At 54.7% G+C, this 25,847-nt stretch overlaps 1 protein-coding gene, 1 long non-coding RNA gene, 2 other non-coding genes and 1 pseudogene across 5 annotated transcripts; all 5 read right to left on the reverse strand.

The window, feature by feature from the left end:
• Positions 1-263: 263 nt before the first annotated feature.
• LOC131816709 (uncharacterized) lies at positions 264-12,896 on the reverse strand. Its single transcript, XM_059149648.1, has 5 exons — positions 12,804-12,896; positions 9,549-10,297; positions 8,346-8,515; positions 8,137-8,266; positions 264-1,080 (listed from the first exon to the last, which is right to left on the reverse strand). Exons 1-3 carry the CDS (start codon positions 12,894-12,896, stop codon positions 8,353-8,355), a joined length of 1,005 nt encoding a protein of 334 aa, XP_059005631.1. The 3' UTR covers positions 264-1,080; positions 8,137-8,266; positions 8,346-8,352.
• On the reverse strand, positions 1,362-1,432 carry LOC131817131 (U4 spliceosomal RNA; annotated as a pseudogene).
• On the reverse strand, positions 9,239-9,429 carry LOC131817294 (U2 spliceosomal RNA). Its single transcript, XR_009348477.1, has one exon. It is a non-coding gene; the product is annotated as a U2 spliceosomal RNA (small nuclear RNA).
• A 5,083-nt stretch (positions 12,897-17,979) lies between the features above and the next one.
• Positions 17,980-20,057, reverse strand: LOC131816829 (uncharacterized). 2 transcript variants are annotated; one of them, XR_009348199.1, is made up of 3 exons: positions 19,637-20,057; positions 19,317-19,361; positions 17,980-18,970 (listed from the first exon to the last, which is right to left on the reverse strand). It is a non-coding gene; the product is annotated as an uncharacterized LOC131816829 (long non-coding RNA). The 2 variants fall into 2 exon arrangements; XR_009348198.1 differs by having other exon boundaries at positions 17,980-19,064.
• LOC131817290 (U2 spliceosomal RNA) lies at positions 19,643-19,833 on the reverse strand. The gene has a single exon (XR_009348473.1). It is a non-coding gene; the product is annotated as a U2 spliceosomal RNA (small nuclear RNA).
• Positions 20,058-25,847: the final 5,790 nt, after the last annotated feature.

Here is a 25,847-nt window from a genome sequence, read left to right on the forward strand (position 1 = left end):
AGTCCCGGAGCTCCTTCAGCCCCGTTTCCTAGGAGAAATCCCCCAGCGGGAAAGACGCGAACAGCTCTGTGAGGTTTTTCTTGGCAGCATCTCTCCTCTCTTCTTTTTCAACATCCTCTCCAACGTACAGCTACGTTGAAAGGTTTCTGCCCTGAGCACCCACCCCCCAACATCATCTGACTGCCGAGTCCTGTGTATAGGCATGATGGGGGAGAGAACGTTAGGGTTCCAAGCCTGCGGCCAGAAAGAGGTCTTGAGACGTATTCCGTACCAAAGGGTGGTTTTATTAAAGCACGGGGACAGGGCCCCTGGGCAGAAAGAGCCCCAGCGGGGTCCCGGGGAGGTGTCCCCATTAACATACTTCCAAGTTGGGAGGGCGTCACGGAGAGCGTTAAGTCTCCAAGGAATTTTGGAAGCCAGGTTTCCAGGGCCTCCAGGGGGCTGAGCTGTTGTTGTCATTACCTATTACCGTCTAGCAAAACCCTCGGGGTGAGACCCTTCCGATGTACATCGGTGGGCCATATGCTTGGGGGATGACTGCCAACACGAACCTTGCGGGGTTTAGAAATAAAGAGCCCTTTATGGGTTAAAGTAGACTTACAGGATCCTGGTGGGTGTGGGGAGGGTTTCAGGCGAGGGTTGCCTTCTGCCCTTACCAAAAGGGCAGATTAACATCGATTAACATCGAGGCCAGTGAGTCCCTAAGGGAATGTCACTCTGCCTGTTTCAGGGACTTGCCAACGGGCTACAGGTAGTAGGGAACTTTAATAATTCTTCTTCTGCCTTTGTTTCCCACATCACTCCCCCCCTCCCGCCCCCCGTAAACAGTTTAGACCCATAAATCTTTACGGTTCTGAGGGCGGAAGGTCTCATCTTCTGGGACTTCTTCCTGCTGGACCGGGGCATAGAGACGTCCCTACCTCTGGCTCAGCGTTGGTCAGTCCGGGCTCGTACAGGGAACGGGAGTTACAAAAGGCAGAGGCAGCTGAATCCAAGGGAGACTGCGTGTAGAGATCTCCCGAAGTGGGAAGGCTCCTCCGCCGGCTTGAAGTTCCCGCAGTGAAGGGGCCTCGTCGCCAGCTGGAGAGAGATGGGAGAAAACAGCCAAACGAGATTAGTGTAACCGAAAGAAAAAGCAGCTCGAACAAGAGTCCTCTCGTAGCTGACAAAAATCCTTTGCCAGTCCAGGAATTTAACCAATCACTAGAGGAGAGAGAGGGATTGTTGAAAGCGCCAATGGCAGTACTCACGTCAGGCACCCACACACATCCTGCGATAACCCGGAACGTCCACACGGCGTTTTGTCGTTCTGCTCAGCACACGTTAGTTCAAACACCTAACTGGCATGCTACTTTGTACACCTGTTTTCAATTAGCAATACTCGCGCCTCGGACAAACCTCATTGGCTAAGATACTGCCACTGCGCAAAGCTTGTAAACCTGTTTTAAGCATTTGTGCTGCGTTAGTTTTTTAACAGAGAAATGCCGGGTGGGGTAATCATTTAGGGCCTTCACCGTGTACTTCTTAAGAGCTTCCGTGTGCCAAACGACATCGTCCGGTGCCAAAGAGGGAACGAGAACGGGTGTTCGGCGGTCATACCGATGAGACGCAGACCGTGTCCAGCACTGTTTCTAGTTGGGAAGGTTGCCTGGGATGATGGTGGTTTGCATGCTGGCCAAAACCCACGGCACCGTGGCCTGTCCAGCCTGGGGGAAGCCTTGGACACGAGCTAGACTCTAGTCTAGCCATCGGGTCCTGTGAGGAGACAGTCGTCTGATGCCGGGCTCCTTTAAACGGCAGCCAAAGTATCAAGGCCTGCTCCATTTTGGAGGACCAACTTTTGAATCGGCGTCCTAAAAGGAAGTCCGTGGTCTCTCTGTAGACACCGAGGGAGTCCAGATCTACGGACAGTTTTTCTTAGAGTTTTTGTCACCTCCGTGGCCTCTTCTACCCAAATCAGTAGCCTGGTGTGAATCCTGTATTACCTCCCATGGGTTATTCTGGGGAAGAAAGGCGTCTTCCTTCATTATTAACAAGCCAGGCCTGCGCATTCCTCGGTCTGAACGGGCTGCATGCAGGGACTCCGCTGGAGTGAAGATGGATAAAAGACTCTGCCTCTGTCTGTTCTGTGCTGCCCGCTTCGCCCCCACGGTCCTGTGGGCTGTTTTCCCTCAGATTCTAAGGTCCTATCCCTTGAAGCCCTTTGGGGCGAATTTCAGCTCCTTCCTTGGGCAGGTGTACAGCCTTGAGAAGAGTAATAATTTCAAGGAGGCACCTGGGCGGCCCAGTCGGTCAAGGAGCTTGATCATCTCGGGCCGGGGCTTTTTGATTGGGGACTTAGGGCTTGATAACAATCCCCTTTTCTTCCAAATTGCTCCCAGGGCACGTAGGACCAGGGAAGCATATTCGGAGTCCGTGTACGTACGAACTTGCAAGGCTGGGCAATTGCCAGGCACCAGTGAGCACTGTGGCACACGCACCCAGCTTCTCATGGAACTGCTTCCCGTGTAGACAGGAAACGGTTGCCATCGGTAAACCAACCGTCATCGCTGCCTTCGACAGGGGCATCTTTTAAACCTGGTCGGCCGGAGACCTCGGAACAGCTGCGCTCTCTAGAAGCACGGTGATCGGGTCCGGGCCTAAGGGAAGCTGGGCCGAAAGTCTGACGGGCTTCAAGAATCAGCTCAGGCACATCTATACGCGTAAGCCGGTACGTCGTAAGTCTGCCTCCCAGCGTCCACTGGTGGCCTTTGGGCTCTGAGACACTCGGGACCTGATGTGAAGTCCTCACAGTCAGGGACTGTCCCGTGGGGAGCTTCGAGGCTCCGTTCTACCGGGAGGGCTGTTGTGCGCTTGGCTGACGCCTTGGCTTGCGAGCAACTGGACCTCGGCAGGCGGGGCTTCTAGGAACAACAGGACTAGGAGGGGTGAAACCGTCGAGGAGCCCTTTATGTCTGAGGTCCGGCCCTAACGGTGCCCTAATTATAAGGAATCACTGGCAGGCGGGAGAAGACTTGCCAAGGGACGAGGGTATCCCCAAGGGCACCATCCAACCCAGCCATTATCTCCACAAGCCCACCGTCACCCCTACAGAGTCGGGTACGCTCCGGCTTTTAGGGAACGATTCTGTCATCCCAGCCACATAGAATGGGGTCGAGCTGCTCGCTGAGTTATGCCGTTGTCGGGGACTCGATCTCATTCTCCAGCTGGTTACGTCATCACGGGCCCACGGGATCCCATGACTATCCCCGACAGCACAGAAAGCGCGAGCTTTCCGTCCGTCCCCACGAGCTATCGCCGGACTTTCTCCGACGTTCTCCTCAAGGGGTCTGGCTTAGGGGAACAACAAACATTCAAACACAATCGGATCGAGAATTTACCATCCACAAAGGTGTGCTCCTGAAACGTAATTTTTCTCTCTCTGAAACAGCCCGCCCTTTTCATCAGGGAGGGCCACTGGACGTATCTCAAGCACTTGAAAACAAGTCCGGTTTTAACAAACTTGGCCTAATCGTTCACATACGCTCAGCAAGAATAACGATCGATCATCCAGATCTCTTCGAATCGGCTTGGCTGAAACGTTGATGAGGAGTCCCTAGGTTGAACTTTTAGTAGGCACTCCAGGCCAGGAGCCAGGCCGAGGACTTGCCCTCCGACGTGCCTGTCGTGCCTGTCGATTTGGCCAGATTCCTCTTCACGGGGTCCCCGGGGCATCCCGAGGTTCCCGCACCTGCCAGGACGTGACGTTCTTCCCTCACCACGCGAGGCAGCTGGGAACTCCGTAAGCGAGGTACTTGGCCAAGGTTTCCGAGGGGTTCTACGGCTCCGGGCTCCGTAAAGGCAGCCTTAGTCCCGTAGAGCCGTCTGCCCCTAGCTGAGGCTGTACAGGTTTCTCAGATATGACCTCCCAGTCAAAGCCTTGGTGAAACTACCAATGTCTCCTATGGTCTCCTGTTACAAGGAGACCAGGTCCCCTCGAACTCACGCGAATGGCTACGATTGCCACCGAAGAAAGAACACTTACTGAGGCCTTTTGAAACTTAGAGGGCACAGATGGAGAGAAAAGGGAACCGCTTCCGTCGGTTCACAGGCGAGTCCTTTATCGCGTCTCCGTAAGTCCAGACTGCCGCTTCCAGTCGGCGACGGGAGTAGAATTAGGCACAACCAAGTCAGCTGCCAGAGATTGGGAGCAGGGGACAACAGTCGAAAAGGCCTGCTGCCGCGAGCAACTCCGCAGTCTCACTTTTATTAGATAGAAACAACAGCCAACAGAAGGACCGATGAAGGTCAAACGGTAGTCGGTAGTCTCGTCTTGCAGGTAAGCAAGGAGGAGATCGAGTTTTCAGTTAAACAAGCACATTCAAAGGACTCATCTAACTAACAACGAGCACTTCTGGGAAGAGAAAGGAGCGATATCGGGAAAAGGGAAGCAGGCGGTTTTCGTTCCACCCTGCGCTGACCGGGGCGTTCCCGGGTGCTCAGCTTCCCTGAAGCAGGCGGCGTTCCGCCCTGGGCGGGCCAGGCGATCCCGACTGCCCGGCTTCGGTGAAGGGGCGGCATTCCGCCCTGAGCGAGCCGGGCATCCCCAGCTGCCCAGCTTCACGGTCGTATATCGTCCTTCTCCCCAAAGACCCGTTGCCAGTATACGTTTTTCTTAAGGCCATATCTAAATGTGCTTGGCGACTAGTAAAATCCTCCAGGGGTTACAGTTTAAGTAACAAATTGGTCTGAGGGGCAGCAGCAACAGACCTCTTGGGAGACAGTTTCCTTAACCTGGAAGAGTCCTCATGAGAAAACCAGCCATGTTTCAAACAAGAACCACAGAACTACAAGCATCCTTTTGCACATGCCTCCATCCAGTGGTCGACGACTTCGCCCGCTGTCCTACTCGGAAGAGACCTAGGTGTCCGGTGAATTTATTCCCAGTCATCATCCAAGCAGAACTTCCAGGTCTCGAGTTCCCAAAGACCGAGGAAAAAGCGCTCTCAACAGCCGCCTGCGAACGCCCGGGGACGGACGGACGTGAGATGGACCATCACGTCACGTCATCTCTTTGCTCACAAACTGCAACGGAGACCACAGGAGCTGGTCTGACCTTCAGCGGACCTCGAAACAGGAAGAGTTTCACGTTTCCTGCTGGTCACTTAAAAGACCCATAGATCTTCATGGAACCCACAAACTCAACGGTGCTGAGTTTGTGTTAGAATTTAGTTAGAATTCAACTGTGTTGAATACCAGGGGCTCCTGGGTGGCTCGGTGGGTTAAAGCCTCTGCCTTCAGCTCAGGTCATGATTCCATCAGGAAGGATCCTGAAGGAAGCTCCCCAGAGGCAGCTTCTACCCCAGACGCTGGCCAGCTGTCTGGCCGGCTGGCGGGCTGGAGGGGAGATCAGGAGCATCTGGAGCAGGCGGGGTCGGGGGTCGGGGTGGAGGTGGGGGTGGGCGCACTCCTTTGCTCCCTGACAGCGAGGGGAGAAGGAGCCAGCCCTGGTTCCTGAGGCGCCAAGGATGAGGGCGATGCAGAAGCCAGTCAGGCTCGCCGCACCCAAGGAGTCTCCAGCAGGAGTCTCCAGCAGGAGCGAGGAGACAGGAGAGGCAGAGGGCCGCCAGAGGGCAGAAGAAAAGGTTCCCGGTTCCAGAGCTCATGGGCCCCAACAGAGGAGCAGATGCTGTGTTCTCCCACCAACGAGGGCGACTAGGCAGTCCCCGCCAGGACAGCGAAGACCAGGAGTCTCCCCGAAGCAAGTTTCGGCCGCTGCTCCGGAACATTCCTTCCGGCCCCCGTCCCGAGGGAGACTAACTGCCGTTGGCTCCAGTTACAGCAGTTAACCCGGGAAATGAGCAAGGGAGAAATCTAGTCCCCACATCTACCAGGAGGATGAACAGTGGGAGACAGGAGTCCCCTTGGCGGGGGGCGGGGGGGCCCGCTATGTTTCCTCCAGCCGGCTGGCTTTATCCGGAGGAGGCCTGGCTAGATAATTATCATCCAGTAGGGCAGGAGGGGAGTTTTGCCAGCCGACCCCTTCAGGCAAACACATTCCCCAAAAGGCCCTTAGGTCGGGGATCCTGGTGTAGAACCGTGAAGGTCCCCCTAGGTCCATCTGCCCCATTTCCCGCAGAGGACATCGAACCGATGGATCCCACTGAACTCGTGCATGTTACAAGGGCTCAGTCCTTCCCGAAGTTTTGCAATCCCAATGGTTTTCGGTGGGTTGAAAGGCACCCCAAGGGAGAGTCCTTGGGAACCGAAGACACGAGAAGGTCCATCACCGAGACGATCCGCACCCCCACCCAACCCGACTGCCGGGCACCGTCGTCCCACGCAGGATAGATCCTAGGTCCCTGGTGTCAGAGTGCGCCGGGGCGCCCCCCTAGACACTCTAAGCCCTTCTACTCTGTCTTGTCACTTCTCTGAAAATTTATTGTTTCTTTTTTCTTTTTCTTTTTTTCTTTTTCTGTTCGTTTTGGGTTACGGGGCTATATAAGGCCAAGTTCTAGCCACCCCACAGCGTTCTTCAGCCCTCCGCTTCTCCCGTGTGTATGTGAGATATACACACAAATCCACTTCTGTTTGCTCTTCCCTGGTGAATCTGTCTTTGGTCACAAAGCCCCAGCCACCCCACCCCCACCCCAAGAACCTCGAAGGGGAGAAGGGAAAAGATCTCCCGCTGCCCCACAGATGCTTTCGGGCAGTCAGGGGAATTCAGTGATTGGGAACCTGAATAAATCTTACCCAGGAGAAAGGAAAACCAGAGCCAAGCCAAAGCTGCCCGTCGGTCCCGCAGCAGTTACTCCCGTTAGACAGGGTAGGGGACGTGTTTGGTCCATTCCGTTGTTCGGACAACGTTCTTCTTTGTTGTCTCCGTTCCCACGTGACCCACCACCGGGTGGGCCTCGCTCCCGTCTTGACTCCCCACGGTCCCAGAGCGGCCGGGCCCCACGCTGATGTCGCAAAGGAAGGACATCTCGCTGAGGCTGGACTCGGGAAGGCCTGGGGAAGGGGAGCTCTCAAGCCCACAGCACTCCTGCCTAACCAGCAGGAAGGAAGATAAACATTATTCTGACAAGGGAGAACCTTCTGGAGCAGGGAGGTCATCGCTTGCCCGTAAGGAAAAGGAGGCTAGAGCCCCTCTTGCCCCAGCAGCAAGCACTAACCACCGCCCGCCTTTGAATGGGAAACTGCCACAACCTCAAAGTCTTGCTCTTCTCCCGGGAACTTGTGTTCAAAGCAAGCATCCCCAATATCCTCCGTGAATCGAAATCGAAGCTGACTTTCCAGTGACGACGGCAGGAAGGAAGGAAGGAAGGAAGGAAGTACAAAAACCAAACAAACCAAAAAACGTGACCTCCCCTTGGCCTCTTCAGACTTGCTGGTGGCTCCCCGTAGCTTGCACGTCCCTGACTGCGAGGCCTCCGCCATCCCCGAACAGACTCATCTGGCCAGTAAAATCACTGGCTGTTCTCTTTCTAAGGCGGCCGCCCTCGCGGGAAACTGTCCACGGCCCACCGGAGACCACCCCGGCCTAGCTGTGAGCGGCGGGGCCGGCTTCCGCGGCCGCTTCTCCTTCTCTCAAAACCGGAGACACGCCGCGGGGTCTCAGCGACCTTACTTTCCGTGCGTCTGGACACCGTCTGCTGGGTCGTCAGCCCAGGCGTTATTTCTGCCTGACTGCCTGCCTGCCCTTATTCCTCCCTCCGCGGCTACGACCAAAACGTCTACAAGGACCTGCAAATGGAGGAAGGAAGCAATCTCCCAGAGGGGAGAGGGACGCCGCGGTCTCGGAACAGGTCGTGCCGCGGCACCCACCGTCCTCCCGTTTTCTCTTTGCCGTAACAAAGAAGTACCCAGTCCTCCTTCCTGAAGGCAGACCCCCCCAGCATGGGAGACCCCATCCCCGCGGGCTCCACGTTGCCTTTGTGGAATGCAGTGGAGAACACGGCCAGAGGAACCCGTGTCGGTGGGACCCATTGGCGGAGGGACAGCTCCCACCGCAGGTCTGCAAATGACGCTATCCCCGATGAATGTTCTCTGACTCCCGAATCTGCAGTTCAGCAAGGGTCACCAAAATATGTCTTCGACTGTTAACATTTTGACAAGGCAAGCGCAAGGAGAACCGGAAGGAGTGGTGAGCCAGACCTGCTCGGGATGGGTCGGAGGTCCGGACGCAGTATCCCACAGGCCGGCCGGGTGGGACAGCCGATGAGCAGTCACCCTGGCAGCTCACTTGGAATGTGTCCCAGGATGCAGGTATTTAGACGTGGAGAACCTGGAAAGGACGAAACAACGGAACATGTAGGGGTGCTACGTTACCATTCCGACCATTACCCACGATGCTTTATTCTTACCTTTCCTTTAAGGGCATCTTGATGGCCGGTAGCGAACGTTGACGGTGCCTAGTTTTCCCTGGCCTACGGAGAGCTGGGGCGAGCCACATGAGCCCGGTGGGTACGCTTTCGGCCAGCTACGTTCGGAGGCACAGGTGGCCCCAAGGATGTGGTAAGGGGACAGAGGGTACCTGCAGGGAATTTAATCTCCGTCAGGAGGGATGGGAGGACATTGGGGAATTGGGGGTGGGGTGGGGGTGAAAGGACACGGAAAGGTGGTACCGAAGGGCTGAGGAAGGTCGGGGGAGGGAAGAAGGTGATGGGCCAGTGTGATAGGGGATGTGGACAGGGCTGTAGCCATTCATTGGTCATTGACCAGGTCAAGAGTCAGAGAACTCTGACAGAGGCCAGGTAGCCAGGCAAACGACACTGTGTTGAAATCACCGGGAAGGACACGAATGTCTCAGGCAGATGACAGGAGCAAGAAAAGGCAGCGGGCTATAAGGGACAATAATGTGGAAACCCCAAAGCCAAGGGTCTAAGAGGCAGAGAAAAAGAACTGCGACCAAGAGAGAAAGAGAGAGAGAGAGAGAGAGTAGGAAGATATATCTTCCAAAGAAAGCAAAAATAAAAGAAAAAAAAAAAAAAGCACCCTGCATAAAAGACAGAAGCAATAAAAGACCTAAAATGAGGTTGGAGAAAACCAGACCAGGACGGAAGTTACAAAAACAAAACCAGAACAAGTAAAGGGGGGAAAAAAGGCACTTTTACAGTACTGTAGCCTTAGGAAAAAAAGAAAACAAAAAGAGCAAGAAACAAAACCACACAAGCACCAAGAAAAAAAAAAGCAGACAAATGAGATACAAAAAAACCTACCACACTAAACACCTCTTTTTTTTCAACCAACTTCGTGGGGAAGGTGCACCGTTCCTGGAAGTACTGCAATACCAGGTCGATGCGTGGAGTGGACGGAGCAAGCTCCTATTCCAACTCCCTGCTCCAAAAACCCATTTAATATATTGTCCTCGGATAGAGGACGTATCAGATATTAAACTGATAAGAACAGATACTACACTTGATCTTAGCCAAAAGGCCGAGAAGCGATACCTCGGCACCGCCCGCGCCCCGCCACCGTCCTCCCATCTGCCATATTCAACTCACGGTGACAGCCCAGACCCTCACTCCTCGCCCGACTGCCTCTGCGCCGTCCACGGTCCCACCCACCTCCCCAGACGCTTTTGGGCAGGAGGCTTCCTTCTCCTCCCTCCCAACCAGAAATCCCGTATCCCTGGCGGCCGCGACTCTCCCTCGCCCAGCAGCCTCTCCGAATCTGCATGGCCCGCCTTCAGCGGCCCGAGGAGGCGCGGCCGCCGCGGCCCGGCTCCGCCCTCCCGTCCGCCGCCGCGAGCCTCCAGCCCCGAGCCCCGAGCCGCAACCCGCCGAGCGCGCGTCCCGCACCGAGACGCGGGGCGAGGGGCGGCGGCCGTGGAGGGACGGCTGACGCGGCCGCCGCTCTGGGGGCTCCCGGGAGCCCGTGAAGGCCAGATCTTACTTTGGGTCCCTTTTCGCCGCCCCGCCCCCAGCACGGACCGCGCACTCCACCCGCGCTTCGGTGCCTGAGGTCTGGCCTCCCGCACGCTCAGCCGCTGCTCGGCGCGTCGCGACGGCGACGGCTCTTCAGCCCGCACCCCCACGCCCTCCCCGCTCGCCACGGCTCCGCTCGCGTCCGTGTCCTCCGGCCAGGGCCCGGCCGGTTGCGACCCCACAACGGGATGTCCCGGATGACACCCGTGGAACGGAACAATTCCCGCTGCCTCGGCGTCACTGCGGCGCGGCGACTTTGCTCGGAGCGACACGCACGGACCCCAGTACCTGCCAACTGCGCTCTGCGGAGGCCGACCCCGTGCCCCGGTGCCCTCAGCGTGCGTGCGGCGGCGGCGTCGTGATCCCCGCCACTCTCGCCGCCAGAGTGCCTAGAATTCCGGCGGACCTTCTCGGGCGCCACCTCCCTCCCCAGACTCGCCAGCAACTCCGCGTGGCCACGGAGTTCGGATGGCGGGCGGGGGCGGGGGGCGCGAGGGAACGACCTTTCCTTGTGGGTGGTGAAAAGGGTACCTCGGCGCCGTTTGGATGTGCGCCTCTCCAGTCGGGCCGAGTGTCTTCTGCCTGTGAGCCCCACGTTGCTGTGCTCTCGGAACGCTCTGTTCAGGCACTTTGGCCCCTTTCTGACTAGGTGAACTGGTGGCGCTTGGATCTGTCATTTACATCTTAACAGGGCTGGCCGTCCGTCTGTCCTCTAAGCCTTGGATATTTCCTTCTGTGCGAGAGCGGTCTTTGGGCCTCGCTGATGATTAAGGTGCTTAAGGTGCCACAGAAAGTTATGGGGTGGGCGGGGGGGGGGGGGTCCGGCTTTGATCTCCAGGTCCTGGATTTGAGCCCCACGTTGTGAGTAGAGATTGCTAAATAAATACGCTTACAGAAAGTCGTTTTTCAGTTCATGTTCTTCATCCGTTTTTTAATTTTAAAGAATTTATTTATTTATTTGACACAGAGATCACAAGTAGGCAGAGAGGCAGGCAGAGAGAGGAGGCAGCAGCCTCCTTGACAAACAGAGAGCCTGATGCTGGGCTCCATCCGAGAACCCTGGGTTCATGACCTGAGCCGAAGGCAGAGGCTTTAACCCACTGAGCCACCCAGGCGCCCCCTCATCCGTTTTTTGTTTGTTTTTTAAAGTTTTTGGATGTTGAGTGGAAGTTAGAAAGGACTTCACCATGACCTTAAAAATGATTTCCTCAATCCTCCCTCAGGTCTTTTTCTTCTTCTTTCTCCACAGCGAAATCTTTAGCCCTTTGGTGTCTGCTCTGCAGAACAGTGTAATCCAGTGAATTTTTCCTTCACAATTTGAGATGACCCCTTGGATCCTAAACTGGCACCACGCGTATATTTTTGTAACATTCCTGGTTTTTTCCTCTCTTTCCTTTTTTTTTTTTTTTTTTTTTCAAATTTTATTTATTTATTTGACAGAGAGATCACAAGTAGGCAGAGAGGCAGACTTAGAGGCAGGCAGGGGAAAGGGGGAAGCAGGCCCCCCACAGAGCGGAGAGCCCAACGTGGGGCTTGATTCCAGGACCCCGAGATCATGACCGGCGCCAAAGGCACAGGCTCAACCCACTGAGCCACCCAGGTGCCCCGTTTTTTCTTTCTTTTTCTTTTCTTTCTTTCCTTCTTAATATCTTTTTTTTTTTTTAAGATTTTATTTATTTTATTTGACAGACGGAGATTACAAGTAGGCAGAGAGGCAGGCAGAGAGAGAGAGAGAAAGGAGGAAACAGGCTCCCTGCTGAGCAGAGAGCCCGATGCGGGACTCGATCCCAGGACCCTGAGATCATGACCTGAGCCGAAGGCAGCGGCTTAACCCACTGGGCCACCCGGGCGCCCCCTTAATATCTTTTTTTTATAAAAATATTTTTAAAAGATATTTATTTATTTATTTATTTATTTTACAGAGAGATCACAAGTAGGCCGAGAGGCAGGCACAGAGAGAGGCATTAACACACTGAGCCACCCAGGCGCCCCATTTTTTGGAAAAATTTTTTAAAAATTTTATTCATTTATTTCACACACAGAGCGAGCAAGCACAAGCAGGGGTAGCTGCAGGCAGAGCAGAGGGAGGGGGAGAAGCAGGGTCTCCGCTGAGCAGAGAAGCCGATGCGGGGCTCCTTCCCTGGACCCTGGGATCACGAACCCAGTTCAAATAATCTCTCAGGTGCTCTACCGACCAAGCCAGCCAGCCACCACCACCACCCCTTGGATTTTTCTTTAAAAAGTGCAGAGCAAAAAAAAAAAAAAAAAAAAAAAAAAAAAGTGCAGGGGGCACCTGGGTGGCTCAGTCGGTTCAGTGTGGGACTCTTGATTTTGACTCAGGCCTTGATCTCAGGGTCCTGAGATGGAGAGGACCAGCGTGGGTCTGCTTGAGATCCTCTCCCTCTGCCTCTCTCCTTACTCACGTGTGCATATGGGCTCCCTCTCTCTTAAAAAACAAAATCTAAAAAAACAAACCAGAGCAGAGGTTCTTGGCTGGCCATCAGTAGAACAGGCGACTCTTGAGCTCAGGGTCATGAGTTCAAGCCCTACATTGGGCCAAGAGCTTAATTAAAAAAAGAAGAAGAACAACAACAACAGCAGCAGCACATGGACCTGACCACCTTCAATTCTCTGAGTCCATGGGATTGACCCATGTCATCCATGCAGATGATGGTTGGGCACCTATCAGGGAGCCCAGCACTGAGAAGTGACTGTGATCTCATTCCTGCCCTCTAGGCATTCATGGTGGGGGGGCTGGGGGGCTGCCGGGTCACTCCTATGGAGACTCCTTCTCAAGAGAATGGATGCCCCTTCGTGGAGCGGCAGGCACTATAGTGTGGATGGACTCTCGGACAGAGCAGGGCTCCTGGGGATAAACCTCTTGTCTTTTCTCACCTGGGGAAACAGGTCTGCCCAGCAGGACATAAACTGCCAGCCACTGAGCTGGGGTCCGGGTCCCAGTGCATGGGACTCTAGGCCTCCTGCCATCACCACGGGCTCTGGCTCAACCAACAGACCTTTACCACTTGGGACACCACCCACCAGGGCATTGCTTGGTCCTGGGAGTAGAGAGAAGCCAGATGCCCTTCCTTTCTCCTCCCTGACCCCAAGCAGGGATCATCTGGCTCAGGACCCGGATAAGACATTTGCCCAAATGGCCAGAACCCCAGGTTTCCATGCACAGGGGACCGTGAGAGGTGAACACACAGCTGTGGCTCCCACCTGGCCATGATTCCCTTGAGGCCCAAGGCCTCTCCCATGGGGCTCAGTGTCCCTAACGGGAGCACATGATATCTAGTCAATAAATCAGAAGGCTGGGTGGAACACAAAGCCAGCTGAAGCAGGAAGGGCTGCCTGACACCTCAGGGGGGCTTAAAGACACAATTTCAGGGCACGTCGACAGGAGGGGGCAAGCGGGACACTGCAGTCTGAGGCAACAGTGGCTGGGGCGGAGGGCAATTAGGGAAGGAGGGGATGGTTGGATCCGGCTGACCTGCCCCGCCACCTGGAAGTTAGGATCTGGGCCTCGGAGTGTCCCAGGGGACGCTTGCTTCTGATGGGCAATACTACCATAATTGCCCCCTCACACCCCCCCCCCCCCGCTCCCCGTGTCCCTTCCTTCACAGACTCATTCATATCCTCAACTCGGCCAGCAGGTTCACCTTTCAACAGGAAGCCCCCACCCCCACCGCAGTCTGGCTGGAACCCTCCTTATTACATCAGACTCTGATCCAATGGAAGGGAGGATCACAGAAGGTCCCCTGGGATCTGTCAGGTGCCCTTACCCCAGGCCCTCCACTCACCACCCTAAACACACCAACCCAGTCTCCTCCCCTTGCCCTCAAGCCCTTTTAGAATTGGCCTAGGAGCCACCTAGCTCTCCCTGGAAAGCGTCATTATGTAAGCTATAGATCTTTTTCATAGCCTCGTGGTTGGTGGGGGGGCTTCAGTCTGCACCTCTAAAACAAATTTGGACAACGAGTTTGGGGAAGGAAGCAGGGCAAGGTGGCTCCGTCTCATGGGCTCTCAACAGATTCTGGGGTATGAGTCCAAAGGCCTCTCGACTGGACTGGGTGGTCTCCTGAATCAAGACCGGGGAATCCCTCATTTCCTCATCGGTACACTGTCCTGAGTGCCTAGTGTGTGCCGAACACAAAGCCAGTCCCGGGACTGTGGGGAAGGGACCTGTGCCTGGAGCCCGTCCAACACTGTCATGGTCACAGGGAATGCCTGGTTCAGAAGCTGACTCAGGGGCATCTTCCCAGATGCTCCCAGGAGTGCTTCCAGCCCATGGCCTTGGAGGTCCACCAGCCTCCGCCCCGGCCCCCGAGACTGGAATTCCATTGCCCTATAGCGGTCCTGGGGCATGCGTCTGATTGAAACGAGAAACCCCAGAGATTCTGGGGGACCGCCAGAATGGATAAACAGCGGCCACAGATCTGGAAGAACAAATTTTCCTTCCCTCCCGGGGAAGCCCTTTGTACCCACAACCTCAGTGGCCTGTTCTTTGTTCCGGAAGGTTAAGGGGGCGCGCAGAGCCAGTGGAGAGCTTCCTGAAGGAGCCAGATTGGAGTCCTCTAGATTGGAGGTCGGGTCACACGTGCAAGGACGTTACCTAGGTCTACCAAAAACTGCTCCTCCGAACCCTTGGCCCCAGCCCACCTCAAGGGCAGAAGGGGCCCAGGAGGACCTCGCGGTGCAACGGTAGCGCGTCTGAGTCCAGAAGGGGACCAGGAGAAAGCAGGGAAAGCACTTGGAGAAGAGGCAGCAAACACGTGGAGAAACCGATCCTGATGGCCACCAGCACACAGATCAACCAAGGGCGGTACCACAGGGCAGGAAGGTCAGGCTCTGCACACTCGGGCCACAGTAGCTACACGTCGCTGCCCCAAATCTGTGCTACAGAAAACACCCGCGTGCCAGGACCCTAGGTGGGAAATGAAACGTCACTGAGATGAACAAACTCAAAAAGAGGGGTGCCTGGGTGGCTCAGTGGGTTAAGCCGCTGCCTTCGGCTCAGGTCCTGATCCCAGGATCCTGGGATGGAGTCCCGCATGGGGCTCTCTGCTCCGGGACGGAGCCTGCTTCCCCCACCCCTCTCTGCCTGCCTCTCTGCCTACTTGTGCTCCCTGTCTATCACTAAAAATAATAATAATAATAATAATAATAATTAAAAAAATAAACTGATAAGAACAGATACCACACTTAGCCAAGAGGTCCAGAAGTGATGCCGGCCGCCCTGTCCTCGCCGCCACCGTCGCGCCGCCATCCGTACTGCACTCCCCGGGAGCCGAGTCACCCTCTGTCGGCACTCCTGGCTCACTCTCCCCGGGCGGGACGCTCCACACGCGGTTTCGGTTGCAGTGATCCCCCGCATCCCTGGTGAGTTTTCACATCCCCTGCCGCTCCCTCGCCCTCTTCCCTAGACGATGACCTGCTGTTTGCACGCCCCGCCCCATCCCCCGACCCAAGCGAAAGGGCGGGGAACCTGTGCGGGTGCCTGTGTCCGGTAGCCGGACTCCGCCCTAAGCACCTCCTCTCCAGCCTTCCGCGACCGAGACACCTACCCCGCCAACCGCTCCCCGGCCGCCGTCTGGTTTTGTGCTCGGTGGGTGCCCCGCAAAGCCTGCACTTAGCCGGAAGGACCGTGAGACCAGCACCGCAACCTCATGGACTCCTCAGGGGCCGTGGCCCTGCGGGGAAAGAACCCTGATGGCACCGCCCTCGCGCGCGCTGGACGCACCTGCCCTGCAAGGCTTCGCTCTCCCGCGTTGGGCCCTGGGTACCCCGGAGCGAGCTGAAGTTCTTCTCACCCTCACTTCCCAGCTGGGATCCCCGAGACCCGAGAGGTTAAGAAACGGGTCCGGTGACCCGCTGCCCTCCGCCTGTCCCCAGAAACGGGCCGCGTCTGGAGCGCAGGCCCCGCCCGCTGCAGGAGTCTGTGGGAGGGAACCCTGAGAACCCGACCTGCACCTGGGAGGGCAACGAGGGCGGCAGGTTCCCACGCATCTGCGTGGGCAGAGGGGACGCGGGTAACACGATGGCGATATTTGTGCTCACGGCCCAGCGCGGCCCTAGCTCTGGGTTCTGTGACTCTCACCCGGCCTGGGGTTGCCCCCCTCTCCCTTGGCGGAGAGGACGATCTCTCTTGCACTCGTCCTCAGGAAGTGCTCGGGTGAGCCTCGGACGCCCTCTGTGGAAATGCCCAGCAGGAGTAGCCAACCCTCCGGGAGAGACAGTAATTGGGCCAGTCACTTTTCCCAACCCGCATCTCCTCTCTGAATGCCTGGTCCTAATAACACCTAATGTGGGGCCTGTTTCGTGCCTCCTGTTTTCCCGCCCCCACCAGAGAGGCGCCCCTCTCTGCCCCCAGCCTGGTTTTAACTTTCTCCTGTGGCTGGCACCAGCACGAAGAAGATAGGTCCCCCAGGCACTTGGTCCCCGGATGGCCTCCTATCCCACACCTGCCCCTGGCCCTCCACCCCAGCACTCTCCAGGCCCTGGAAATCCAACCTGGACTGCGTTTTATGACTTTCTGGAGCTAGAGCCATGCCCAGCTCCTAAGCATCTCTAGAAGGGATGAGTGAAGGGTGAGGCTCAAACCAGGTCAGCCATCAACCCCGCTTACCCAGCCCCTGGTGCAGGCTTCTGGTGAGGGCTCTTGCCGCCTCACCCACACAAGACCCCTCTGCTTGGTTCCGGGGTCTTCAGGAGTCACCGGATGGGTTCCCATGTATTTTGACCTGAAGGCGCTTGCACTGCCTCTCCTGGGAAAGACGCTTTCTTCGCCTTCTAGTGCACGCATTGGCCTCTTGCGCGTTCACGGACTCCAGGGCATCCGGAGAACCCAGAGCCGTGGGCCGTGCCCCAGAGCCCATACAGGTCCACACCCACAGAACGGGGTGTCACCCTCACCAAGAGCCATGTGCCTCCGCCAAGGTGTCGCACCCTCGTGGTGGTCCCTGCTATTCTCACTGGAGCCAAAGATCTGGGGCGGGGACTGAGCGGTCTCCAGCAACATGTTTTTGGAGCCTGGCGTACCTAGTAGCTCAGCAGACTCTTGGATTTTTGCCGAACTCACAGGTGATCAATTCTATCTCGGGACCGTTGTCCTACGCATTTCTCTCTTTGTCCGTCTTCGCTCATGTGTATGTGTATGTGAAAAGCCACACTGATGATCCTTCCCCTGAACTGCATGACCTTTACTCATGTTTTATCCAGTCGGTTTTCCTCTTTCCTTTTTCTTTCTGATCCCTTTCCGGGATCTCCTGTGTAATTTGGAGATGAACCCCGCCTCTGGTGGGCTGGCAAATATTTGTTCCCAGTTTTGTTCGTCCTTTTCTTCCTCCCTTCTTCCCTCCCTCCCTTCCTTTCCTTCTGTTTCTCTCCTTTTCTCTTCCTTCCTTCTTTCCATTGGACAGACACGAGCATTACATAGTCCAATGTTTGGTAAAGTTGCCCACTGGGGTGTGAGTCCTAGGTGGCAGTTGGGTCCTCTGGGAAGATGTTGCTGGACAGAGTGAGGAGCACAGGAGGTTCTTTGCGGGGGAGGGATGCGGGGGTGGCTAACGCTTTGAAAGAAGGAGGGAGGAGGCAGGTGTGGGCTGGGAGAGCCTCAAGCCCCATAGCTACTGACAAAGGCAGAGCCCTTAACGACCGACTAGAAGAGCCCCACATCCCCTCGGTAGAAATGGCCCGGCTCCAGTACCCCCACTGAGCTCAGGACCGAGGGCCCCCGAAGGATGCTGGCCGGTATGGGACCTCCACGGCCACCCTTATGGGCTTCCCCCATTCCCACGCCCACTGTGCCGGGTCTGCGGTAGCCAACAAAGGCGGGTGGGGTCATTGGGTCTGTCGGCTGCCCAGTGTCTCCTCCATCCTGATACCCCACGTTTATCTCAGGATGGCCTGCCGCTGCTGGGAGCCTGTCCTGCCCAGTATCCGTGGTCCCCAGGGAAACAGCCGTCTCCCCAAATGCCCAGCAGTGTTCCAGGAGCTGCTTTTCAGAAGGCAAAGTCTCTGGCATCGGTGGCCTGGCGGCCTGCTCCAGAACCCGCAGGTAGAGCCCGCAGGTAGAACCCGCGCTGTGATCCTTCCCTGCCGGGGCTCCCATCAACTCCAACATGTCTTTCCTTCAAGGACATGTCACTGTCATCAGCACAATGGGGTCTGCCAGATCCTGTGGCCCAAACCACAGAGCTGCCCCCACTGCCCTGCTCCCCTCAAAGGGCTTGAGAGCCCTCTTCGGCTACAGGCCAGCCTGAGCTGAGGGTCTTCCCAGTCACCCAGTGTGTGAGCCCAGATGGGGTGTCTAGCTGTGTGGAATGTGTCCCTTCCAGAACGCGAGCTGGGCCCTGGGCTTCCTTCTCTCTCAGTAGACGCCGGTATAAAGAGGAAGCAGTTTTCTGGGCTTTGGAGGGGATGTCCCTGGGCTGGACGACAACAGGACCTCCTGAACATCGTGCTGTTTTACTGTAGGGTTTACCTCCCTCTGTAGTCAGGGGTGGGGTGGGGTGGGGTGGCCAGGGGAGTGTGCGGGTCTCTTGATGGCCTCTGAGACACCTGCCCCCTCCACTCCCCCAGCTTATCCTACCTGATCAGGTGGATGCAGCAGGGGAATGGATCCACCCTAGGGCCCGTGCCAGGACCAGGTAGCCCAGGCCACGGGTGGTGGTGGGGTTGGATGTGCCCCGGGGGCCAGATGTCTGCCTATATCTGTGTTTCTCTCTCCCCACTCCCCCGACCCGGAGACTATCCTTTGTCCATTTTGTGTTGCCTGTTCAACTGTTTGGTATCAGCTCCTAGGATATCTCATTAAATCAGTGGATAGGAGAGTCCAAGCAGATGCCTTGCATCAGTCAGTTGAGGGAACCCTCTGGTGGCAAAGGAGTGTGCACAACTCATGAGAAGAAATCCATTGCAAGGTCTGTAGAAATCTCAGGTCAGGAAACCATCCTGGACCCGCGCCTATTTCTTCCTTCATTTTCTCTACTGGAGACTGTAAGTTTTCTTGGGCTGGAGGCCTGTTGGTCTGGGGGTAGGAGTCACTCCTGTCATCGGGTCTTGGCACATAGAAAGCATTCAATAAATATGTCCGTTCCTTCTTTCTTTCTTTTTTTAAGATTTCATTTATTTATCTGAGAGACATACACATAGCTAGAAAGGGAATACAAGTGAGTAGAGTGGGAGAGGGAGATAAGATTCACACCTAGCAAGGAGCCTGATGCAGGGCTTGATCCCAGGGCCCCAGGATTATGACCTGAGTGGAATGCAGACGCTTAAGGACTGTGCCACCCAAGTGCCCCTCATCAAGTATTTCTTGAACTGTGGACAAACCTTAAGCTGTAACTCCTCCCCCCACCCTCCGTCATTGTCATCACCACGTCATCACACCCCCACCGGTGGTACCTAATTTAGTGTTCCAATCCCAAACTAGCTCAAACCAGTCAGGACCTGGGGAGAAGGAAAAGAAATGAGTACGATCTCCAGAAGAAACTTTTTGCCTCCGGAACTCTTGTCTATACATCACACTTAGAAAAGAAGGTCGACAGGCCAAAATAAACTACTTAAAAGCCACAGAGTTAAGTTGCCCAGATGAACACCTAACAGGAGGAGGAATTCCTGTAAGAAAACCCTTTTCATAAAACCTTTTCTCAGAGAAAATAAAGTATTCATGCAACTAGAGAAGAAAAACTATTAAACCTGCCATTAGTTACCAGAATATTTACCCCCGAAGGGGGTGCACCGTTCCTGGAAGTACTGCAATACCAGGTCGATGCGTGGAGTGGACGGAGCAAGCTCCTATTCCATCTCCCTGCTCCAAAAATCCATTTAATATATTGTCCTCGGATAGAGGACGTATCAGATATTAAACTGATAAGAACAGATACTACACTTGATCTTAGCCAAAAGGCCGAGAAGCGATACCGCACACTCGTCCCTCGCGGTCACCGCCAAGTCGCCATCCATATTGCACTCACGGCGAGCCGCGGCGCGCACGGCCCACGCCTCGCTTCCCTCCCCTCGCCGACAGCGCTATGGCGGCCATCGCTCAGGACGCTCGGCCGCACACGTGTCCATTCTCTACACCTGAACACAGAAATGGTGCTTCTGTCGTCGCTTTGTCGCTCGCGCCGATCGCCATTTCTAATTTGAATGCCCCGCCCCTTCCGCGCACGGAGGCGTGGCCGCGCCGGAGAGGAACCCCGGTGGAAGCAGAGCTGTTTGCTGGGAAGCGCTTGCTGGCGTGAGGGGAAGACCCAGAGAAGTGGGGATGTCCCCGGGGAGGACGGGGGCTGGGGCAGAGTGGTCCGAGTTTCCGCGAAACTCGTCGGAGCATCACCTTAGGACCCTGCTGGGAGATTACTGGGTCCCCGCGGCTGGGAACCAGCGGAGAAGCGCGGGGCTGTGGCCACCTGGGAAGGGCTCCAGAGACAAGGCGGGGCCCCGAGACTGGGCCCTGATACTGTGGCCACCCTGCCCTGTCCGCAGAGCCCTTGGGCACACTCCCTAACCTCCTGAGCCTCAGTTTCCCCAGTGGAGAAGTGGTCGCCTTCAGACCTCCTTGATGGGATTTAGGGAAAGCAGACGTAGTTAATGAGGTGACCTTGGTGTCAGTCGCTGAGAATATGGGTTCTGGGTTAGGGTTAGAGTTAGATGGAGCAAGGGGCACGATAAAAGACAAACGTTCCTTGATAGGGCTCACACCTGGGCTCAGTGCTTTCTTCATCTCAGACTTGGCAAGTTTGCCTACGCATGGGGCAGTTGAGGCAGACAGGTGAAGCAATGTGCCCGAGACCATGGGCTCCGTGGAAGAGGCTGGATGGGCCTGGGAAACCGAGAGTGCAGGGCCTAGAAAGGGCACCAAAGAGACGTGACGCTTGTGTGTCCAGCCCATGAGGAGATGGAAGTGTTGCCCAGAGTGACACAGGAGTCCTTCCCGTAGACAGGCTGTAAGCCACGACCCGTGCAGGCCCTGAGAGCGTTGGCTCCGATACCCGGTGGGACCTACTGTATACCTTGGCCTCCTCGATTCACCCTCCCCCTTCTGTCCCTTATCTCTAAACGGGGAGCTGGGGAGATGAGAAATTACTGCACATCATTACTGGGGATAAGGAGACAGGTTTGCTGTAGACTGTATCCTGGAGAACCAAAGGCAGGGAAACTAGCTCGGGCAAGTCACTTCTCTGTAGCCTCCTCATCTCCAAAGGGAGACTGTGATCCTGGCCTATAATCCTGACCTTCATCTTCCCTCCTCCACCCAGTGCCCTGGGTTCTCCCTTACCTCCCCTCCTTTCTTTCTTTCTTTCTTTTTTTTTTTTTTTTAAAGATTTTATTTATTTATTTGACAGACAGAGATCACAAGTAGGCAGAGAGAGAGAGGAGGAAGCAGGCTCCCCGCTGAGCAGAGAACCCGATGCGGGGCTTGATCCCAGGACCCTGGGATCATGACCTGAGCCGAAGGCAGAGGCTTTAACTCACTGAGCCACCCAGGCACCCCCCTGCCTTTCTTTTTATTTAGTAGTAGCATATCCCTGGACACCTAAACGTGAGTTTATAATAGTCTTTTAACTCAACAGCGCAGAAACCCTAGAGAGGGGATCTGGGTGTGTTTTGTTTCCATTTATATCTCCAGTGCTTGAATAGCGCCTGGCATATACCAGACACCCGGCGTACTTAGTTGATTAAATGAATGAATCAATATTATATCATGGGATACCTGCCTACAGAAAGGGATTAGCAAAGCTCTTGGGCCTTGTGGTCCTTAGGACCCTCCGTGTGTTCTACTACAGCTCTGAGCGCTTCCACGCTTAGGAACCCATCGTGTGCTCACTACATTTGCTTTGTGGGCTTTCTGATATTTAGAAGGAGAAGTTTTATGTTGCAGAATGACACATTCCCTCATGGGGAAGGTGCATTTCCCATTGGAAATTAGTGATTTCCCTTTCTAGGTGGCGCCTGGTTGGCTCAGTGGGTGGACCACGGGATTCTTGCTCTTAGGGTCTGAGTTCAGGCCCCCTCTTGGGTGTAGTACCTACTTAAAGATGAAGAAACAAAGTATCTTTAAAAATGATTTCCTGGTGGGGTGCTTGGGTGTCTCAGTAGTTAAAGCTTCTGCCTTCGGCTCAGGTCATGATCTCAGGGTTCTGGATCAAGCCCCACATTGGACTCTCTGCTTGGTGGGGAGCCTGCCCCACCCCCCCGCCCACCCCGTCTCTCAGCCTACTTGTGATCTCTGTCAAATGAAAAATTAAAAAACCTTAAAAAAAATGATTTCCTGGGACACCTGAGTGACTCAGTCGGTTAAGCCATTGCCCTCGGTCAGGCCATGATCCCAGGGTCCTGGGATCCAGTCCGGTACTGGGCTCCTTGCTCCGCAGGGACCCTGCTTCTCTCTAGGCCTCTGCCTGCCACTCTGCCTGCTCGTGTGTGCTCGTTCTCTGACAAATAAATAAAATCTTTAAAAAAAATTTTTTTAAAGATTTATTTCTTTGACAGACAGAGTTCACAAGTGGGCAGAGAAGCAGAGAGAGAGAGAGGAGGAAGCAGGCCTCCCGTGAAGCCGACAGCCCGATGTGGGGCTCAATCCCAGGACCCCGGGATCATGACCTGAGCCGAAGGCAGAGGCTTTAACCCACTGAGCCACCCAGGCGCCCCATCTTTTTTAAAATAAAAATAAATGACTAAAAATGATTTTCGGGGCGCCTGGGTGGCTCAGTGGGTTAAGTCTCTCCCTCGGCTCAGATCATGATCTCAGGGTCCTGGGAAGGAGCCCCTCATCAGACTCTCTGCTCAGCGGGGAGCCTGCTTCCCCCACCATTGCCGGCCTCTCTGCCCACTTGTGATCTGTCAAATAAATAAAATCTTTAAAAAGAAATACAGAGTTTAAAAAAAATGATTTCCGGGCGCCTGGGTGGCTCAGTGGGTTAGGCCGCTGCCTTCGGCTCAGGTCATGATCTCAGGGTCCTGGGATCGAGTCCCGCATAGGGCTCTCTGCTCAGCAGGGAGCCTGCTTCCTCCTCTCTCTGTCTCTGCCTGCCTCTCTGCCTACTTGTGATGTCTCTCTGTCAAATAAATAAAAAAAAGTTAAAAAAAAAAATGATTTCCTGTTCTAGTTCACGCACCAGCTTCTTAGGAGTTTGGGTAATATGGGTCTCCTTTAGCCAGCTCGCATCGATGGGCACAGACCGAAGTGCCTCCACAGTGCAGGCCAGAGAGGGGACGGTCACGCCCTGTCAAAGCATCCTCCAATCTCACCCCGGTTCCCTTGACTGTCGCTTCAGAGGAGGTGGGAATGATAAGCTGGGGACAGAGACTCTTTTCCCACAGCCTTGCCCAACTGTCTTGCTATCAGACTCTTGCGTAACAGAGTAGCCAGTGGTATCTTTAGGAGCAAGGATGGTCATGTGTCCTCGTGCTTAAGATCCACTATCATTTTCTCTTCATAGTCTTTGCCCACTGTCCTTTGAGTTACCTTTTTGCATTTCCATCTCTAGCATGCTGTGTATGTATCCTAGTGTGTGAGTAGTATATTTTTCCCTAAGATTTTATTTGACAGAGATCCCAAGTAGGGAGAGCGGCAGGCAGAGAGAGAGAGGGAAGCAGACTCCCTGCTGAGCAGAGAGCTCGATGTTGGGGCCTCCATCCCAGGACCCTGAGATCATGACCTGAGCCAAAGGCAGAAGCTTAACCCACTGAACCACCCAGGCGCCCCCTAGTGAGTCCTGGTATAAATCTGACTATTTCTTCTGGATGGCTACCCACTTGTCCCAGCATCATATAACGGCCCATCTAGTATCGGTTTCAGATGCCACCTGTATCATATAAGAAAGTCCTCATATATATTTGGATCTGCTTCTGGATCTTTTTTTTTTTTTTTTAAGATTTTTGAAGTGGGACACAGGGGGAGAAGAAAATCATTAAAATTCCTCACCTACTGACAAGCCCTTGAAGCAGACAGAGTGGCTCTCCCCCGGGGACTCAACCACCCTCACCTCGAGGTTTTGCCAAGGACAATCCTAGCCTGACCGACGCCCTACCCCGACAGGTCCGACCAGGATCCTGTAAGTCTACTTTAACAATTCCTTTAGGAAACTATCTCTAAACCTCCAAGATAGTGTCGAGATAATTCCCAAGTGTAGGGTCCGCTGATATACATCTAAAGGGTCTCACAAGAAGATTTTTACTACTAGTAATAAATAACCTTTCTCCCAACAAGAGCTAGCCCCTCAAGGTCCTGGAGACCTTGCTTTCAAAATGCCTTAGAGACTAACATCTTCCCCTTTGTCCTCACCCACCGCCAAATTCACTCCTACTCTGCCTTTAAAAACTCTAACTGTAATCTGGTTCAGGGTCCAAGTCCCTACTCGGCTGTGTTGAGTATACTTGGGCCCAAGCTTAAGCTTGTCAAATAAACCCTTGTGTGATTACAGCGGTGTTGGCTCCCTGATGGTCTCTCGGATGCGAAAAAGTTATTTGACACATCAAGAGAGGGAACACAAGAAGGGGGAGTAGGGGAGGAAGCAGCAGATTCCTGCTGAGCAGAGAGCTGGAAGCAGAGCTCCATCCGAGGAAAAGGCACCCAGGCATCCTCCCCCTTTTTTTAGAGGATCTTTTTGTTTTGTTTTGTTTTGAAAGATTCTTGTGCTTAAGTAACCTCTATATCCTCCAACTCAGATCCAAAGTTGCATGCTCTACTGACTGAGCCAGCCAGGCGCCCCTGGATTTTTGTTTTGAAAAAATCTTCTGATAACCTGTTTTTTTTAAAGATTTTATTTATTTATCAGATGGGGGGGGGGAGAGAGCGAGCACAGGCAGACAGAATGGCAGGCAGAGGCAGAGGGAGAAGCAGGCTCCCTGCTGAGCAAGGAGCCCGATGTGGGACTCGATCCCAGGACGCCGGGATCATGACCCGAGCCGAAGGCAGCTGCCCAACCAACTGAGCCACCCAGGCGTCCCTGATAACCTGTTTTTAAAAAATTGTGATTCAGGGAGCGCTTGGGTGGCTCAGTGGGTTAATGCCCCTACCCTCGGCTCAGGTCATGATCTCGGGGTCCTGGAATCGAGCCCCGAGCCCCAAAGCGGGCTCTCTGCTCAGCAAGGAGCCTGCTTCCTCCTCCCTCTCTGCCTGTCTCTCTATTTGTGATCTTTGCCTGTCGAATAAATAAATAATTTTAAAAAATTGTGATTCAGGGGTGCCTGGGTGGCTCAGTCGTTAAGCATCTGCCTTCAGCTCAGATCCTGATCCCAGAATCCTGGGATTGAGCCCAAATTGGGCTCCCTGCTCAGCAGGAAGCCTGCTTCTCCCTCTCCCACTCCCTCTGGTTTTGTTGCCTTTCCCGCTGTGTCTCTGTCAAATCAATCAATAAAATCTTAAAAAAAATAATTGTGATTCAGGGGCTCCTGGTGGGTGCAGTCCTGAAGTATCTTTCTCTTGGTTTCAGCTCAGTTCAGGATCTCAGGGTCCTGGGATCCTATCCGTGCTCGGCTCGGAGTCGGAGATGCTCTCCCTCTGTCCCTCTCAGTTGTGCGCTCTCTTCTCAAATAAATCAATTTTTAAATAAAATCATAAAATGAAGTAACATTTAAAAAAATTTTTTCTTTTAAAGATTTTATTTATTTATTTGACAGAGAAAGATCACAAGTAGGCAGGGAGGCAGACAGAGAGGGAGGGGGAAGCAGGCTCCCCGCTGAGCAAAGAGCCCGATATGGGACTCGATCCCAGGACCCTGAGATCATGACCTGAGCCGAAGGTAGAGGCTTAACCCACTGAGCCACCCAGGCACCCTGAAATAGCATTTTTGAATCAACTGATTCTTCGGTGTCACACCTGCTCTGGATCACACAGGTGAACACGACCTTGTCCCTGTGGTCAGGGCCATCTGCCATGCTCTTCCCTTCCTCTTCGGCTGCCATTCAACCCCCGCCACTCCTCACAGA

Source organism: Mustela lutreola, chromosome 15 (genome assembly GCF_030435805.1).
Source record: "Mustela lutreola isolate mMusLut2 chromosome 15, mMusLut2.pri, whole genome shotgun sequence".
NCBI classification, from domain to species: Eukaryota; Metazoa; Chordata; class Mammalia; order Carnivora; family Mustelidae; genus Mustela; species Mustela lutreola.